The sequence below is a fragment of the Myxocyprinus asiaticus genome, chromosome 35 (genome assembly GCF_019703515.2).
Source record: "Myxocyprinus asiaticus isolate MX2 ecotype Aquarium Trade chromosome 35, UBuf_Myxa_2, whole genome shotgun sequence".
In the NCBI taxonomy this organism is placed as follows: domain Eukaryota; kingdom Metazoa; phylum Chordata; class Actinopteri; order Cypriniformes; family Catostomidae; genus Myxocyprinus; species Myxocyprinus asiaticus.
The window spans coordinates 15,812,200-15,831,532 of record NC_059378.1 but is presented as its reverse complement, the minus strand read 5'-3'; the positions used below and the strand labels follow the sequence as shown (position 1 = coordinate 15,831,532).

Genomic DNA, 19,333 nt, shown 5'->3' with positions numbered 1-19,333 from the left:
ATGTACATTACAATATATAAGCAAAAACAAAGTTTTACATTTTTAACTATTTGATTTTGTGTGCATTAGCGATCTGGTAAGCATTATATATTTTGTTTTTGTATTATATTGTAACGAATGCTTGCAATGACAGGCAGATGAAGACGATGGTGATGTGAAGAACCCAAGTGCAGTTTATTCATAAAGGTGAAATCCAAAAAATGTGAACAGAAACATAAACATGGACTTGACTTGACTTGACATCCAAACAATGTTACATAAACAAGATAACAAGACAATGACCATGAACCAATGACATAACAGAACTAATAACAAGACAATAACTAATGGGAACAGGACACATGAACATGAGGGAAACAGGATAATCACATGACTTGACATGGAAACAGGGAATCACATGACATGGCAAGGAAACAGGATATAACATGACATGGAAACACTTTTCAAAATAAAAGACATTAACACAAAACATGAACAAAAACACATCTAGACGTGACATATCCCCCCTCTAGGGGCGGCTCTCGACACCCCAAAACAAAAACACAGAGTTCAAGAGAGCATGGCGTGGCGACTTGACGTTGCTACTTGGCATGATGTAGTAACATGGTACAGCAGTATCCTGACTTGGCCATGGTAGGCGTGGATGCTGACTCGTTGGCAGTGGCAGGCATGAGCACTGGCTCGTAAAGCGGAGGCGGGCCTGGACCGTGGAGCAGAAGCGGGCCTGGACCATGGAGCAGAGGCGGGCCTGGACCATGGAGCAGAGGCGGGCCTGGACTGTGGGGCAGAAGCAGGCCAGAACAGTGGAGCAGAGGTGGGCCTGGACAGTGGAACAGAGGTGGGCCTGGACCATGGAGCAAAGGCTTGCTTGTGACATGGCATGGAGCAGACTGAAGCTTGGCTGTGACATGGCATGAAGCAGACTGAGGCGTTATTGTGACAGGCTCAGGTGTTGCTGTGACATGGCATGGAGCAGGCTGAGGCGCTTCTGTGACATGGCATGGAGCAGGCTGAGGCATTGCTGTGACATGGCATGGAGCAGATTCAGGCGTGGCTGTGACATGGCATGAAGCAGATTCAGGCGTGGCTGTGACATGGCATGGAGCTGACTCTGGCGTGGCTGTGACATGGCATGGAGCTGACTCTGGCGTGGCTGTGACATGGCATGGAGCTGACTCTGGCGTGGCTGTGACATGGCATGGAGCTGACTCAGGATCAGGGGCAGAAGGTGGCGCAAGCTCTGCGACCATGACATGGGACCCTGGCTCGGCGACCATGACGTAGGATCCTGGCTCATCGACCATGATGTGGGACACTGGCTCGTCGACCATGACGTGGGACTCTGACTCGGCAGCCATGACGTGGAACTCTGGCTCTGCGGCAATGACGTGGGACTCTGGCTTGGTGTCCACCTCCCCCACGGTGAACGATGAACCACATATCAGTAGGGCAAGGTCGATATATTGAGTCAGGCTGTAGGTACTCCGGCCGCCTGGCATCAAGAAGGAGATTGGCTCATTCAGCCCAAAGCGAAAACAGTCCTTGAGGGCAATCTCATTAAAATCGACCCTGCTGGCCAGACCACAAAAGTCCTCTACATAATCCTCCAGGGGACGATTCCCCTGACGTAAATGAAGAAGCTGAACTGCTGGGTTCATTTTGTGGTTAGGTATTCTGTAACAAATGATGGCAATGACAGGCAGACGAAGACGATGGTGATGTGAAGAACCCAAATGTAGTTTATTCATATACGTGAAATCCAAAAACCGTGAACAAGAAACATAAACATGGACTTGACTTGACATCCAAACAATGTTACATAAACAAGATAACAAGACAATGACCATGAACCAATGACATAACAGAACTAATAACAAGACTATAACCAATGGGAACAGGACACATGAACATGAGGGAAACAGGATAATCACATGATTTGACATGGAAACGGAATCACATGACATGGCAAGGAAATAGGAAATAACATGGCATGGAAACACTTTTCAAAATAAAAGACTAACACAAAACATGAACAAAAACACATCTAGACGTGACATATATTTATTAATTACAAGTTATTACAAATTTATAGACTATCAGGTTTTTAAAGCATCACAGACCAATTTTTTATTTTTTTATTTTGTTCTTCAGTGGACGAATTTGATATTCCATCAGCAAAGTTCCAACTCAGTTAAAATTAAATTAATTTATGAAAATGTTCATTTTACAACAGCTTTGTCTTTTAAATTATGAGAAGTTTTCCTTTCACTTACAGCAGTGACATAACAGGGCGCATTCTCAATGCCACGCGCACGCGCGACATAACAATCTTCCACCAGGAATGCACGCGGGTGACAAAATATTAGAGGAAAGGAGAAAAAATAAAAATGCAATGATGGCGACAGCTGCAGAGGAGATCTGCCCCAAACGTACCATCTCAGAAAACACTGACACATCCGTGTCTTTCAAAACCGCAAGGAAAAACCAGGATAGACCCTGGAAACTGAGGTTAATTTATCTGCAGTGCTGTGAGTACCAGGGGAGAAATCCATCTGTGATAGCAATACATTAAGGTTAAAAGCGTTCCACGACGCTTTCATTCAAAGGTCTGACATATTCACCCCTCACTATATCATCGAATTGAACGTTAAACACCATATTACATCACTGACAGAGCACGTTATGTCTTTAGCTCTTATGATTCGCGTTCTTCAGTTCCAGAACGAGAGATCAGAGACGCCATGACGTCATTCTCTTAATGTCTTATGTTCAGATGCACTTCATCTTCTTCACACATATGCATGCATTGAAAAATATTTTTTATGTTGTTGTTGTTTTATTCTTTAATGGGGGATCTCTTCCAGTGTTACTAAAATGCATACCTTTAAATTGACTTGTTTTCACACTTTCACTAGTTGAGATGGACCAAATGAGTTATTTTTATATCGCAGACAGTATATGCAAAACACATATTTGAAATAAGTGTTTATATATGTTTTTCACTGACATAAAGTCAGATACATACTTAAAAAAAAATATATATACTGTATGTAAAATATTTTCCCAAATACTACTAGAATTTGAATATGTACTGTACATGTTAAACTCAAATATATAAACTAAAATGTATAGATATTTTCATATACACTCACTAAGCACTTTATTAGAAACACTATGGGCCTAATAAAGTGCCCAACATGGTTTTCTGCTGTTGTAGCACTTCCGCCTCAAGATTCAACATTTTGTATATTCGGATATGCTATTCTGCTCACTGCAATTGTACAGAGTGGTTATCTGAGTTAACGTAGCCTTTGCCATTTGATTGACCTCTCTAATCAACATGGCGGTTCCATCCTCAGAACTCCCGTTCACTGGATGCTTTTTGTTTTTGGCACCATTCTGAGTAAATTCTAGGGTGTGTTCACACTTGGCAGGTTTGGTTCGATTAAAACGAACTCTGGCGCGATTGCTCTGTTAGTGCGGTTCATTTGAACAAGTGTGAATGCTGTCACCCGAACCTTGGTGCGCACCAAACAAGCGGACCGAGACCGCCTGAATAGTGGGTCTCGGTCTGCTTCCAAACGAACTCTGGTGCGGTTCGATTGATATATGAAAGCAACATGGACCAAAGACATCTAAACGGACCAAAAACAGGAAGTAATTTGCCTAATACTGACCTCAAGCATGCCTGGTTCTTCTCATCATAGGAGCTATGTTGCCCATTACAGTTCAGTACAGGAGTTGGACCGCCATCAGCCATCCTTGCAGCATATCTTCGTTTGTGTGTACAACAGAGGAATTCCTGGTGCTGTTTTGACTCCTTTACACATTTTATTAGCTCTTAGTTTGTTCTCAGCTGGTAAAAATACCACCATATATACATATATAAATCCAACGAGCGCATTTAGCCCAGCAGCCAGCATTGTTTTGGATGTTTGGGAAGTTCCGTCGCAAAATATATGTCATAAAAGCTGTCCAATCAGGTTGTGACTTTTTCCTGATGCCTTTTGTTTGTATCATTAGGTTTGGTGTTAAAAATGCCAGTGTGAACGCTAAGCGAACCAGGACTAAATGTATCATTTTCTTTTTTGGTCCGGACCAAGAGAACCAAGAGAACCGAATTACAAGTGTGAACACACCACTAGAGACTGTTGTGTGTGAAAAGGAGATCAGCAGTTACAGAAATACTCAAACCATCCCGTCTGGCACCAACAATCATGCCACAGTCGAAATAACTGAGATCCACATTCTGATGGTTGGTGTGAACATTAACTGAAGCTCCTGACCCATACCTACATGATTTTATGCACTGCACTGCTGCCACACGATTGGCTGATTAGATAATCACATGAATAAATAGGTGTACAGGTGTTCCTAATAAAGTCCTCAGTGAGTCTGTGGCCATATATCTGATTTCTTTATGATGTCATGGTGTTGATCAACATAATTGCATAAAATGTAATTCAGTGTCTTATTGAATTTATTTCAGATTATAGGCGTTTACAAATAATTTGAAATCTACTGCTTGTGATTTTTCGATGCACACCTGACTGCAGTTTGTTGATTGCATCATTTCAAAGATTGATAGATGATGAGTCAAACACTTCCCTAAGCCCCTAGGCAGGCTTTAGTGATACAGGGTTCCCACTCCTTTTGGCCAAAGAATTTTCATGACTTTTTCATTTGTGATTACTGGACCAGGATTTAAAAAAAAAAAAAAAAATCATTTTATGGAGATTGCACTCTCAAAAAGCCACATCTAGCCGATTACATATTTTAGAGCTGATCATAATTAGAAAAAATTATATTTACTACAGAAATGTCCCTGATTTTTCAATTACTTTAAGATTTATTAATTTCAATGACTTTTCTAGGCCTGGAAATTACAATTTCAAAATTCTGTGATATTTCTAGGTTTTCCATGACCTTAGGAATCCTGATGATAACTCACAATTATGCCACAATTCTGGACATCCTTAAAAAATGAGAATGAGACACCAGTCTGTGATCGGCTTCCAAGTAATACATGTTCAAGTGTACTGCAGAACTGGGCTCAGTCTTTTTTGTAAGATTCCTTTGACACTAATGACAATGTCACCCAAAATGCTTGCGTAATGGATTGATGGTTGTCTATGAGTGTATATAAACTGCCATAGTAACAAACATCCCTGTGCTTCCATAGATGAGGATCATACTGAAGTCATTTGAGCCCTGAGAAATGAAATTGAGGGACATTAGTCACATCACGCATAGCCAGACTTTTGACTAACGACAGTCAGGTCCACATTGCAGCTTATTCTGGCCAAGAACGAGACCATCTGACTGACATGTAAAGCATAAATAGGCAGGCGTGGAAGTAAATGAATTCAAATAGCCTAATGCAGTTATTGTATCAACCCAGTACACTGTAAACACCGGTAACTTGCAATTGTTATCATAAGGTTCTATTTCTAATTGATTGAACCCTTAAAATTACTTTTGTTGGTGTAACCTAACTTAGTGAGTGTGATTAAGTCATATTAAATCATATTTTTTACTTGAATACAACTATTTAATTTAGATGTTAGTACAACATGAAGCATAGTTTTAACATTACATGACAAAACATTTAGCCTATTCAGTGTATCTGTTACCATTTTGAAACCTGATCATGTAACTGGTTACAAATGAGGTGGTGTAGTTTTAGTAAAAAGCCTGAAAATGTTGTATTCCCTTCACAAAATTCTTTGTAGTGTAACAGTGTTATGTGACAGCTGTATAAACCAATTAGGTCTTTTTTTTATGGTTAAACTGCTTAGATTGGGAACTTGATCTGACCAGAATCGTGTATATACTGACGGCTCATGTTGTCAGTACAGGATTGGGCATTATTTTTATTGTCTTTTCAATATTTCTTCTGTTTTATATCCCTAAATGGATTTTAGTTAGCCGATAACACAATTACTGTCTGCATTGTGATTTCTGGAAATGAGGTTTATAGTGAAAGTACATAAAATCTCAACAACAATCCATTAATCAGAGCTCATATGTGAGACCTGCAGGAAAGTGCATTCTCCTGCAAAAGTTGTGTGTTATCTAGATTAAACGGCTGTGCAAGGATGTTTCTTGACTTGGTTGATTGCCAGAGAAGCTGATATTGGTGTCATTAAAATGCCATCATAGTTGCTTTTCTACTTCTGTACTCATTGTCATCCATCATCTTGACTGTGAGTGTGGGCGTAATTTAAATTCGCAAAGGAGCTGCCCCATAATTCTGCCTGCAAAGAGTGTGTACAGTATTTCAGGCATTCTGCCAATTAATCAAATCTGTCCATTTACAAGCTTTACTGAAATGAGAAAGATTTGTTCTTTCTGTTATTTGTTAGCTCATGGCAATGATGAACCTCTTTCATCTCTCAAATTTCATCTCTTGGCATGTCAGATTATTACACTAACTCATATCTCTGAGCTGAGAGTTTGTTTAGGGGCCTGATGATATGGGCCGTGCTACTTTACAGATAAGTTTTTGTCAAATTTTTGACTTGAAATGGTAAAATCATTCCTCACTGACGAGAATATTGTTGAATATTGAGGCAGATAAAAAAAGACTTCAAGCATTTTTCCATCTTAACAATAAGTGTTTATTCCCAGACGATACTCGTGCATCTGTAACTAATCCTGCACAAACATTTACACTGTAATTGGAAAATCAAACGCTATCTGTAGTGTCAGCAAAGTCAATTTGAACTTTTCAGTTTGGCTTCTCATTCGTGACTGCTGCTGTTATTTCTCTGTGAGAGGCTAATCAGAAGCATCTTATTAATATGCATCAAAGAGCTGTGGTGTAATTTTTGTAATTAGGCCAGAGGAGACGTGTTTGTGCATAGATTGTTTTTTCTCTTCCATGCTGCACAGCTTTTACAGCATTAGTGGTGGAGAATTTGTCTCTCTTTACACTGTAGGCCTGCTCTGTAATCCTTAAAGGTGATTTTTTTTTTTCAGTGTTAAAATACTTTTTCCTAGAAAATTAGTTTAACATGCGCTCAAAAAAAGGATCTTTGCTGGTTGTTCAGTTTACTTTAACTAAAGCAGCACAATTCTAGAACATTTTGTCACAACTTGATTTCGTTACATTCTGTCTTATTAAATTTGTAAAAATTTTAGTTTTCTTAATCCATTTATGTTGGGACTACATAAATACGTTTTTGTTGCATTGATAAAACTGGGCAGGGGATTTTCATTTCCCTGCATGCTTTGCATGGGACTGGATGGGTTGAATTTTTTTTATTTTTTTTATTAAGTGTCATTTTATGCATTTTTGAGCAATATGAGAATAGGAGGAGATAGTAGTTGCAATTAAATTGATTAATAAAATAAATTAAGTTGAACCAACATAAGAAAATTAATTTAATTAAACATTATTAAATTGACTTTGACTAACCTAATGAAGTTGAGTTAAAACTACTATAGTACATTGATTTGACCTAATTTAACTATATTATGTTGGCTCAATGAAAATGACTATCTGAATGAATGGAATTAAATTGCTTGTAGAAATGTTCTCAGATTCAGTGTGTAAGGGTTATGACTTATTTTTTAAGTGTGTTGAGACAACTATAAGTAAGCCATTTGCTGGTTGATTCCCCGAAAAGTGTAAACTCTGTGGGGTGATCTCCAATAAACAGTTGCAGCACTTTGTGCAGTATTTCATCAAAATAATCTGCATCTCATTCACTGTCCACCCTCAATCCAGTTTAACCAGGCCCAATCAGCACTGATATAGCAATGTACTTTGAGTATTTAAATTAAGTAATTGTCTTTTTTTATTTCAGCGCAAACACGTCTTTTTCTATGTACATTACGGTTATAACAGATTGTGCTCTAATAAATAAACTCCGTGCTGTCTGCCCAACACAGTTAACATCACTCTATTAACGGCCACAGAAATCAGGCAGTAAATAGAATTTATTTTGTGAATTAGGCGTTAAAAGGGTGCACAGTGTGTGCAAATAAATGCTGCTTTAGGCACAATTCATTCTTTGTGAATGTTTGCTGATAACGTAGAAGTTCTATATTTCCCCGAAACAAAAATTTCTGATGTTAGTTTGACCCAACGCACAAAGTAGCTTCTGTGTTGTTACCTATTAAACATAGATGTTGTGTTTTATAAATACATGTATTCCTTTAGTTTTGTTATATTAAGTATTTTAATAATATATGTTCTTTGTCCACAGATTTTTTAACCATTGCTACAATACTGGGGACAGGAATCCTTGGTATGTAAAAGCTCAGTATGAACTTAAAAGCATAATAAATGACATGATCTGAACACTGAAATCAGCTGATCTAAAACAGTTAAAAAAGCACTGCTTTATTTTCTTTAATTCACCATGGAAAGCAAAAGGGAAGGAAATGAGAATTTTTTAAGTATCTCTATGGGGGAATAAAATCCATGCATGAGACCATTACCAGGCAAAATTTAGTTAAGCTAAATTTCTCCAATGTTTTTATTTTTATTTTTTTATAGAATATAGCAAGGCAATATTCTATTTTATTAATGATATATCTGGATTTTATGGTCTGAAGAGTTGCAGATACGTATGTTTATAAAAAACTGCAATTACATGGTGCATTGAATTTAACTGTTCTGTTTTCACTGAGATTTAATAGATGTTAAAATTACATTTCTCTTTTTATCTTCTCCTATCTGATTTAAATCATTTTAAGGTGTTCATCTAGCCATAGTAAAATTACCACCATTAAATGATTCAGTCTTCTCATTAACAGTCTCAAATGGCTGAGTATATTTGTACTTTAATAAAAGGCCTCAGATGTATGCAGTGTGCAGTGAAAAACTCATCAGATATGTGTCTGTTTCTGGCATAACTTTGCAGGACTGCCAGTAACGATAGCTCGGGCAGGTCTGGAGCCTTTCCTGATCTCCTTTCTTACAGGCTTTCTAGTGCAGGTAAGAATAATTTATAGAAGGGTGTTTAAATAAGGCACTCCATTGTGTGTTTTTCCATATTTATTAGTAGTTGTTTGATAGTCTGACATTGTTTGATATTTAGCTTGTTGTTTTGTGATAGCTTTTTTTATTTTTTTATTTCACACCTGCGTGATAATAGACTTAACATTTCAAAAGTGTCATGGTTCTGGTAATTATACGGTGGCTCCTTTTTATTATTCATATTTTCATCTTTTTCTTTTGTTGAAGCATTTTCTGACATTTGATTGAGTTGAATTTGACTTCAAACAATCTAAAGTTCTTAAGCAGATTTTGCTTTTTGACAATAAAATTACATTGCTACTGACATATGTTTTGTTTGACATTTAGGGAGACTTATTGTAAAGTACACTAATTGAGCACTGTATTAGGAACACTATGGTCCTAATAAAGTGCCAGATGTGGTCTTCTGCCGTTCGACGTGGTCCTCAAGGTTCGACGTGTCGTGCATTCTGAGATACTATTCTGCCCACTACAATTGTACAGAGGGATTATCAGAGTTACCGTAGCCTTTCTGTAATTTTATAGAATTAATTGCACTGAATTAACATATTAAATTGACATCCGTAGTCTGAATCAAAAAGTTATTTTTTCTTGGTCCTTAAACAGGTCTTCCTCATGCTGTCTTTGATTCTTTTCAAACACAGTTCCTTTTTTAAAGCTGCTAATTGCTTTGAATCTTGTTCATGTCTTATTTATAGCTCAGTTTAACACCTAGAATAATTATCCATCTTTTCCCCACCTGAAGTCACCATCAGAATAGTGTTTTGGTTCTTTAATTTCAGCACAAATAGTTGACATTTTATAGAAAATTGCTTGCAATTTTTGTTTAGCAGCACAATATCATGGTTTTTTTCCTGGGTCAAAAGTGATCTTTGGCAGTAGTTTACGTTATGTTAAGCTTAAAAGCCCTCTAATTTATGTTTGTGTGTTTGGCACATTGTTTTCTCCTATTTTCCTCATCAGTGCTGTTTTGAATGTCTGGGCTATCTAGCCATTTTTGCTGTTTGACTTCATAGTGCTTAAAGAAAAAAAATCTCTGAGCAATTCAAACGTTTTGTGGTCTGCGCTTATCATATAAGTTAGCAGGATGTGAGATGTATATAATTAAATTTGCTTTGGCAGCCTAATTTTCAGTGCATATGCATGGAAAATATGCATTGATAGTTCTGTTGCTCTCATTGAATGAGCTTAGCTCTGAACTAAGGTCTGCATGCATCTCTGTGTGTTGAGTAATTTTGATTAATTCTCCTGTTTTTAGGCTCTGCTCATATACCTGTTTGTAGATCTGCTGCAGAGATGTCGTTTAGCCCAACTGGAGGCAGTGAAGGTAATAGAAAAAGTGTGTTGGTTTTTAAATGCATGTTGAACATTTAGGTCTTCATTTCACAAATTAAAAATCTGAATGCAATCACAAACAAGGCAAATACTTAAATGTGTAATGGTTAAACTTGATGTCAATTCAATTGAAGGCGATTGAGTTGATATTTGATTGTTTTGCTGTCCTGCAATAGACTGCGGAGACGGAGATAATCTTCATGGAGGATGTTGGCTCTGAAGAGCCTCCAACACTTAATACAGAGGAGGAAGAGGATGGGGAGGAAGGAGAAGAGGCAGGTATGACACTTTAGAAATTAGTTACATTTCATAATAGCACAGAAGTTGAATTGCACCATTGGTGCTGTAGAATTATTAGCAGCGACTCAGTCGGTGAGCTGTGCATTCCTATGTGACAAATCCTTACTCTGAAATGTCTGTTAAATTATCATAATCCTATCAGCATACACCAGATGTACTCAGTCCAGTGGTTGTGGTTATGGCCATGTGTTTTTCATGTAGCACAGTTCAATCGACCACTCAATATCCCACAGCTTGGCCTTGGAATGAAGCAAATGTATAATATCCATTCCAAAATTTTTTAACATATAATTGAAATGAGAATATATTCTAAAGAGCTTAAATTCTTGACTGAGCCTTTGACTCCTAATAAGTCTTTAGACTACCTGTACAAAGATGTAATAACCTAAACCAATATTACGATATAAAATAAGAATTATAATCTGGGTTCAGGTTTATTGGCAGAGTAAGTTACACTTAGAATGAATTTGACATGATTGGTTGCTCAAAAATTACAGTTTACATGTCATATCAATCACTATTTCATGATATAATGTTACATACAATATACAATAATATATATATATATATATATATATATATATATATATATATATATAAACTCAGCAAAAAAAGAAACGTCCTCTCACTTTCAAATGCTTTTATTTTCAGCAAACTTAACATGTGTAAATATTTGTATGAACATAAAAAGATTCAACAACAAAGACATAAACTTAAGTTTTACAGACATGTGACTAACAGAAATGGAATAATGTGTCCCTGAACAAAGGGGGGTCAAAATCAGAAGTAACAGTCAGTATCTGGTGTGGCCACCAGCTGCAGTATTGCAGCACATCTCCTCCTCATGGACTGCACCAGATTTGCCAGTTCTTGCTGTGAGATGTTACCCCACTCTTCCACCAAGGCACTGGCAGGTTCCCGGACATTTCTGGGGGGAATGGCCCTAGCCCTCACACTCCGATCCAGCGGGTCCCAGACATGCTCAATGGGATTGAGATCCGGGCTCTTCGCTGGCCATGGCAGTACACTGACATTCCTGTCTTGCAGAAAATCACGCACAGAACAAGCAGTATGACTGGTGGCATTGTCATGCTGGATGGTCATGTCAGGATGAGCCTGCAGGAAGGGTACCACACGAGGGAGGAGGATGTCTTCCCTGTAACGCACAGCGTTGAGATTGCTTGCAATGACACCAAGCTCAGTCTGATGATGCTGTGACACACCGCCCCAGACCATGACAGACCCTCCACCTCCAAAATCGCTCCACAGTCCAGGCCTCGGTGTAATGCTCATTCCTTCGACGATAAACGCGAGTCCGACCATCACCCCTGGTGAGACAAAACCGCAACTTGCCAGTGAAGAGCACTTTTTGCCAGTCCTGTCTGGTCCAGCGAAGGTGGGTTTGTGCCCATAGGCGACGTTGTTGCCGGTGATGTCTGGTAAGGACCTGCCTTACAACAGGCCCACAAGCCCTCAGTCCTGCCTCTCTCAGCCTATTGCGGACAGTCTGAGCACTGATGGAGGGATTGTGCGTTCCTGGTGTAACTCAGGCAGTTGTTGTTGCCATCCTGTACCTGTCCCACAAGTGTGATATTCGAATGTACCGATCCTGTGCAGCTGTTGTTACATGTGGTCTGCCACTGCGAGGACGATCAGCTGTTCTTCCTGTCTCCCTGTAGCACTATCTTAGGCGTCTCACAGTATGGATTTTGCAATTTATTGCCCTGGCCACATCTGCAAACCTCATGCCTCCATGCAGCATGCCTAAGGTATGTTCACATAGATGAGCAGGGACCCTGGGCATCTTTCTTTTGGTGTTTTTCAGTCAGTAGAAAGGTCTCTTTAGTGTCCTAAGTTTTTATAACTGTGACCTTAACTGCCTACCGTCTGTAAGCTGTTAGTGTTTTAACGGCCGTTCCACAGGTGCATGTCCATTAATTGTTTATGGTTCATTGAAAAAGCATGGAAAACATTGTTTAAACCCTTTACAATAAAGATCTGTAAAGTTATTTGGATTTTTACAAAATTATCTTTAAAATACAGTGTCCTGAAAAAGAGACGTTTCTTTTTTTGCTGAGTTTATATATATATATATATATATATATATATATATATATATATATATATATATATATATATATACACACAGTGCTGTTAAAAAGTATTTGCCCCCTTCCTGATTTCTTCTATTTTTGTGTATTTTTCATACTAAATTGTTACTAAATGTTTTAGATCTTCAAGTGAGATATAACATAAAACAAAGGCAACCCGAGTAAACACAAAATACAGTTTTCAAATATATATATATTTATTTTTATCATAAAATATATTATTATTATTATTATTTTTATCCACATTGGAGGGTTTTTGAGCATTAACTGCCCGTTTAAGGTCCTGCCAGAGCATCTCAATCGGGTTCAAGTCAGGACAAGGCCACTCCAAAACTTAAATTTTGCTTCTTTTGGGCCATTCAGAGGTGGACTTACTCCTATGCTTTGGATCATTGCCTTGCTGCATAATTCAGCTGCGCTTGAGCTTCAACTCACAGACTTATGACTGGACAATCTCCTTTAGGATTTTCTGGTAGAGAGCAGAATTCATGTTTCTCTCAATTATTGCAAGTCGCCCTGGCCCTGAAGCAGCAAAGCATCCCCACACCATCACATTAGCATCCCCACACCATCACATTACCACCACCACCATGCTTGACCGTAGGTATGATGGTCTTTTTGTGGAATTCTGTGTTTGATTTACGCCAGATGTAACGGGACTCCTATCTTCCAAACAGTTCCACTTTTGACTCATCAGTCCACAGAACATTCTTCCAAAAGGTTTGAGGATCATCTTTATGTTTAAGCCTTAATGTTCTTCTGGGATAGCAGTGGTTTTCGCCTCGCCACTCTTCCATGGATGGCATTTTTGGCCAATGTCTCTCTGAAAGTGACCTTTATTGATGCGAGAGATGCCTGCAGTTCCTTGAATGTTTTCCTTGGCTTTTTTTGTCACTTCCTGGATGAGTCGTCATTGTGCTCTTGGAGGAATTTTGTAAGGTCGGCCACTTCTGGGAAGGTTCACTACTGTGTCAAGTTTTACTGTATAGTATATGCAGTACACACATGCTCTGTTCCAAAACCTAGTGAGTTGCCTATGGAGGCAACTTTGTAAGGCATCATAGCTATACTCCTGACACAGAATCTTTTCAACTGAATAATGCTCAGTGTTGGGTAAGATGCTCAAATAATTACTAATTACTTCTCTAATATTGTAATAAGAATACTTTACTGATTCATTAATTGTAAATTAATCTCATTACTTATTTCTTTACTTTTAAGTTACTTTCTAAAACACTTTTCGCAGAATCTTTTTTTCTGCTCAACGAATTCCAAATAATGTCTATATTTTCACCGTGTTCATTGTCACATAAAAGTCATACACTCCGGATATAAGTATTAACGTAATTCATGTTTTAAATGTGTTTTACATGAATCAATTTTTTTTTTTTTTTTTTTAGAAGTACACTCACTGACCACTTTATTAGGTGCACCTGTACACCTACTTATTCATGCCATTATCTAATCAGCCAATCATGTGGCAGTAGTGCAATGCATAAAATCATTCAGATACAGGACAGGAGCTTCAGTTAATGTTCACATCAACCATCAGAATGGGGAAAAAAATTAATCTCAGAATAGAATAGCATCTCAGAAGACACAACACGTCAACCCTTGAGGTGCATTGGGTTCACCAAAACTGGACAGTTAAAGACTGGAAAACCAAAGTCTTGTCTTATGAATCTTGATTTATGCTGCAGTCTCAGCTTTCAGTTCTTGGCTGACAGAAATGGAACCCAACGTGGTCTTCTGCTGTTGTTGCCCATTTGCCACAAAATTTGACATGATGTGCATTCCTAGATGCTATTTTGCTCACTACAGTTGTACAGAGTGGTTATCTGAGTTACCATAGCCTTTCTGTCAGCTCGAACCAGTCTGGCCATTCTCCATTGACCTCTCTCATCAACAAGGCATTTCCGTCCGCAGAAATCCATCTCCGTAGGTATTACTTTACCATTGTTGTTTAAAGCCCATGGCACTGCGGTTAATGTATCTTTGGCACAAATTTGTATTTGTGTGATATTTGCCTTCGCACTTCCTGTTTTCCCTGATGTTTAACTGGTTAGGCAGGAGGTGGTGGACCACATAAAACAGTAGGAATTGCAGCAGGAAAACAGATGGATGCAATTTTTTTTTTTGTATGCTAAAAGGCACAGCGACCATTAACAGAGATGGAGAGGAACTCAGAGGCTACGCTGAAATGCATTGGTATTAGCACTAACTAATCAGAGCTCGTCTTGGCCTACGCAAGAAAGACATTAAGTATTTTTGACACAAGATCGAGGGAATAGACAGCTAATGAAGATGAATGAGGCAAAGAGAGAGGGCCGCCCTGTCAGTGGAGATGATGGGCGAGAAGAGAGGGCTTCCTGTGAACATCAGTGGAAATCATAGCCATCTGACACAGACACACTAATTGAAAATTGAAAAAATGTGTCGACCTAGAATTGAATAATCCACATGTTATTGCATCAAAAAAACAAGTTTGATTCCACGCCTCTCCCCTGCAGATCTCTTGTAGCATTGTAATGTATTTTTCGGTCCAAACTGCTGTACGTTAGTCATCAACATGAATAACATTGTGAGTACTTGCGGCAGCTGTGTAGCACTGTAGCTAGGTAACTTGATTAAACTTTTGTCATCTGAAAATATAAGACAGACGCAAGAGCAATTTCTTTATAAATACACTGATGTGCCAAAACATTATGACCACTCACGGGTAAAGTGAATAATATTGATCATCTCCTAACAAGGCCACATGTCAAGGTCTGGATAGATTAGATGATGTTATTTTTTTAAACATATTGGCACGTGTGAGCACCAGCAGTGTCAGGGCAGAAACTTCAGTGCAGTAGTCCAGGGCAGGAGTGTGGGCAGAGCTATGACATGCTATTTTTACAGTGGTATTTTATTCTATTGCAATATAAGACACATTTGACTAAGATATTGTGTTTTTTTTTTTATTTTTATTTTATCATCAACCCCATTTAAAACAAAAAATTAAATATGAATATTAACTTTTATATATATAAAAGTGTTTTATCCACCACATATTAATATTAAAAAGTAGTCTCCAGGGAGGCGGTACCCATAAAAATGGCCTAAATTTAAGAGGTGAGACACATGATTTGCACTGTAAAAAAAAAAAAATCCTGTTAAATTTACGGTAAAAAACTAGCAGCTGTGGATGCCAGAAATTCATCATAAAAAATACGGTAGCCACACTTCAGGCTTTACAGGGTGTAATTTTAATGTCTGTATATTTTGCAGTGCATTACAGTTTATATTATTAAATGAAAAAAAAAACTTAATATTTTAACCTTCTGAAACTGTAAAAATCTGCTTTTCACTTTATAATTTTGACGGGTGGGGCGGAGCCAAGTGATGACAGTGTGGAGCGAGGCCGGGATGGTCACCTGGGGCGAATAATCTCGCCCATCTGTTGGTGATTGCATTGTTGCCGGGTGAGGGATAAAGCCATGTCAGAGCTGCAGTAGGGAGAGGGAGAGAGGGAGAGACACAACAAAGCTGTGTGTCTGTGTGTGTGATTGAGAGCTGCTGCTGATAAGCAGAGCGACTGAGAGGTCAGTGAGCTGGAAAGCCACTAAAGTGTGTGCTGCTAGAAAAGCACTGCGTGATTGTGAAGACACTGGAAAGTGTTAAAATAAATGTTGTATGTTTGGATGTGCACCCGGCTCCTACTTCCTTCTTCCCACACGAGCAAAGGTCTTTCACAGTAAGGTATTGTTTCTCACCATAGTAATTACAGAAAGGCACATGATGACATGAAGTTCATCAATAGTGGCCCTTCCAAGAGCAATGACCGATAAACATGTAGAGACAGTGCTCAGTGTCACTCACACAAACACTAAACACCATCAGGGTAACACATGTGAAATTAAAATAATGCAATAAACATTAACTAAACTACATCAAATATAACACAGAACACCCCAATTTAGATAAGTGATATTAAAAATAAGAAGAAACATGACTATTCCCATAAAATATAATAAAATGTGATGGGTCACTGTAACATCTGAGGTTGTTACCCCTCCTACCAACCACCAGAGGGAGCCCTCTCCCGAATACTAGCTCTGTACCGTTTCTACTTTGGTGACTTCCTGTTTTGAACTATATAAATACCATGCTGTTCCATTGGTCATTGTGAAGTATTGCTAGTTTACCCTGCCTTACCAAGCGGATTGCCATTGCCATTGCCATTGCCATTGCCATTGCCATTGCCATTGCCATTGCCATTGCCATTGCCATTGCCATTGCCAATTGTTCTCTTGTTATGACCATTGCCTGTTTTCCTGGATTTACTGCCTTTTGGATACCCCTTTGTTTTGTTTGCCTTGTTGGACTGTCTTTTTGTTTTATTGGATTATACCACCTGCTTAACAACTACCTCAGTTTGCCTGCCGATTTGGATTGTTTGCTTTTGTACTTTATTAAACTTCCTGCACATGGATCCTAACACTGTCTCCATGGCCAGTTCATTACAGAATACTTCGCCTAACATGGATCCAGCGGAAGTTTCACAGCTCCAGGCCGCATTCCCGCACCAGTGCGAGGTATTAAGGGGTTAAGAAGACCAGCTGAACAACCTACGAGCTGCCAATGAATGTTTGACACAATACATTCACTCACTGCCAGCTCCCCATGCTAAACCGGTAAGCTTTGCTGTACCTGATAAGTTTGATGGTTCTGCTGAAAAATGCCGGGGTTTTTACAACAATGCAAAGTATATTTCTCAAATCAACCTGAATCATTTCATCAAGATGCCAGAAAATGTGTTTTTATGATGTCACTGCTTACCGGCAAAGCTCTCGATTGGGCCGCCGTTGTTTGAAATCCAGGTTTCATTTGATTACTTAAACAAATCGACGAAGTCTTCGAATATCCAGCGGGCGGCCAAGATATCTCTGTTCAGCTGCTTCATCTACGCCAGGGTCATCGATCAGCAGCGGATTATGCAGTTCTGTTCAGGACACTAGCGGCTCAGAGTGGATGGAATGATGTCGCTCTGAAGTCTGTTTTCCGTGAGGGGCTTAAACTCAGGATGGAGCTGACCTGCAAGGATGAAGGTACTACTCTTTCTGAATATGTGACCATGCCTGCTTCAATATGCTTCACGGCCTCAGTTTCACTTCGCCTCAAATTCTACAGTCTTAGTACAGGTCCAGGCATCCACTGTATCACCCGAACCCATGCAAGTTGCTTACGCTTGCGTTTCCATGGAGGAACATCGACGCAATGAAAACCTTTGCTTTTATTGTGGCTCACCAGGTCATCTCAAAGCTGCATGCCCATACAAGAAATCAGGTTCTCCTGAGTCAAGGCAAAATGTGAGTACAATGAACAGGTCTCAATTGGTGATCATGCAAAGTGTTTTACAGCTTTAGTGGATTCTGGTGCTGCTGTAAATCTCAATAATCAGGAGATTGTACAAGAACTCAACATACCCACCATTCAGTGCTCCTCAACGATTAACATCACCACGCTCCTATTTGTACTGGCATAACCCAACAGACTGTTCCGATAACCATCAAGGTTGGACTTTCATGTAGAAAAAAATCTCATCAACTCACCCAAGCATGCTCTTATCCTGGGTCATCCCTGGCTGGCCATCCATGACCCATTGATATCTTGGAACCAAGGTGAGCTCACGCAATGGTCAAGTTTTTGTCACAAACATTGTCTCCATGTTTGTCTTATCACCAGTATTGAGAGCCCCGAATCACAGAAGGAGCCCACGATTCCCAAGGAGTATGCAGAGTTCAGTGATGTGTTTGGCAAAATCAAAGCTACACAACTTCCTCATCATCGTCCATGGGACTGCGCCATTGAACTTCTGTCCAATACAGCCCCACCGAGAAGCAAGGCATATGCATTGTCACGCCCTGAGACCCTCGCAATGGAGAATTACGTTGAGAAAGCCCTTGCCTCCGTCTCTCTATGTCCCCAGCTGCTGCAGGGTTCTTTTTCGTAGAGAAGGATGGAGGTCTACGTCCCTGTAACGACTATCGAGGCCTGAACTCTGTCACCATAAAGTATTGTTACCCATTACCGCTTATCCCCTCAGCCCTTGAACAACTCCGTGAGGCAAAGATCTATACCAAACTTGATTTGAGAAGTGCTTATAACCTTGTCAGGATCCAAGAAGGGGATGAGTGGAAAACTGCTTTCATCACCACCGGGGGCACTGTGAATATTTGGTCATGCCGTATGGACTTGCTAACGCCCCCTCGGTTTTTCAGTCTTTTATCAACGTGATATTCAGAGACTTACTGAATCATTGTGTGGTGGCTTACATTGACGACATCCTCATATACTCACAAGACATGGAACAACATATCCAGCAGGTCAAGACAGTTCTATCATGTCTCCAGGAACACCAACTATTTGTCAAGGCAGAAAAATGTGAGATCCATACCTCCCATACCACTTTCCTAGGCTACAATATCAGCCATCAAGGTGTAGAAATGGATGTCTCTAAGATAACAGCAGTCGCCGAATGGCCTCGACCTTCAAAAATCGAGGATCTACAGTGGTTTCTGGACTTCGCCAACTTCTACCGCCGTTTCATCAGGAA

General features: G+C 39.3%; 1 protein-coding gene across 2 annotated transcripts in view; it reads left to right on the top strand.

Annotated features, from left to right (window-relative positions):
* The first annotated feature begins 2,353 nt into the window (after window positions 1-2,353).
* The window catches only part of si:ch211-51h4.2 (uncharacterized), a 156,435-nt gene continuing 139,455 nt past the window's right edge, over window positions 2,354-19,333 (top strand). For both annotated transcript variants that reach the window (XM_051672423.1, XM_051672422.1), the window contains exons 1-5: window positions 2,354-2,528; window positions 8,214-8,255; window positions 8,874-8,947; window positions 10,248-10,316; window positions 10,501-10,603. In XM_051672423.1, coding sequence (XP_051528383.1) covers window positions 2,393-2,528; window positions 8,214-8,255; window positions 8,874-8,947; window positions 10,248-10,316; window positions 10,501-10,603 — 424 coding nt within the window. In that variant the 5' untranslated portion in view covers window positions 2,354-2,392. The remainder of the gene's footprint in view (window positions 2,529-8,213; window positions 8,256-8,873; window positions 8,948-10,247; window positions 10,317-10,500; window positions 10,604-19,333) is intronic.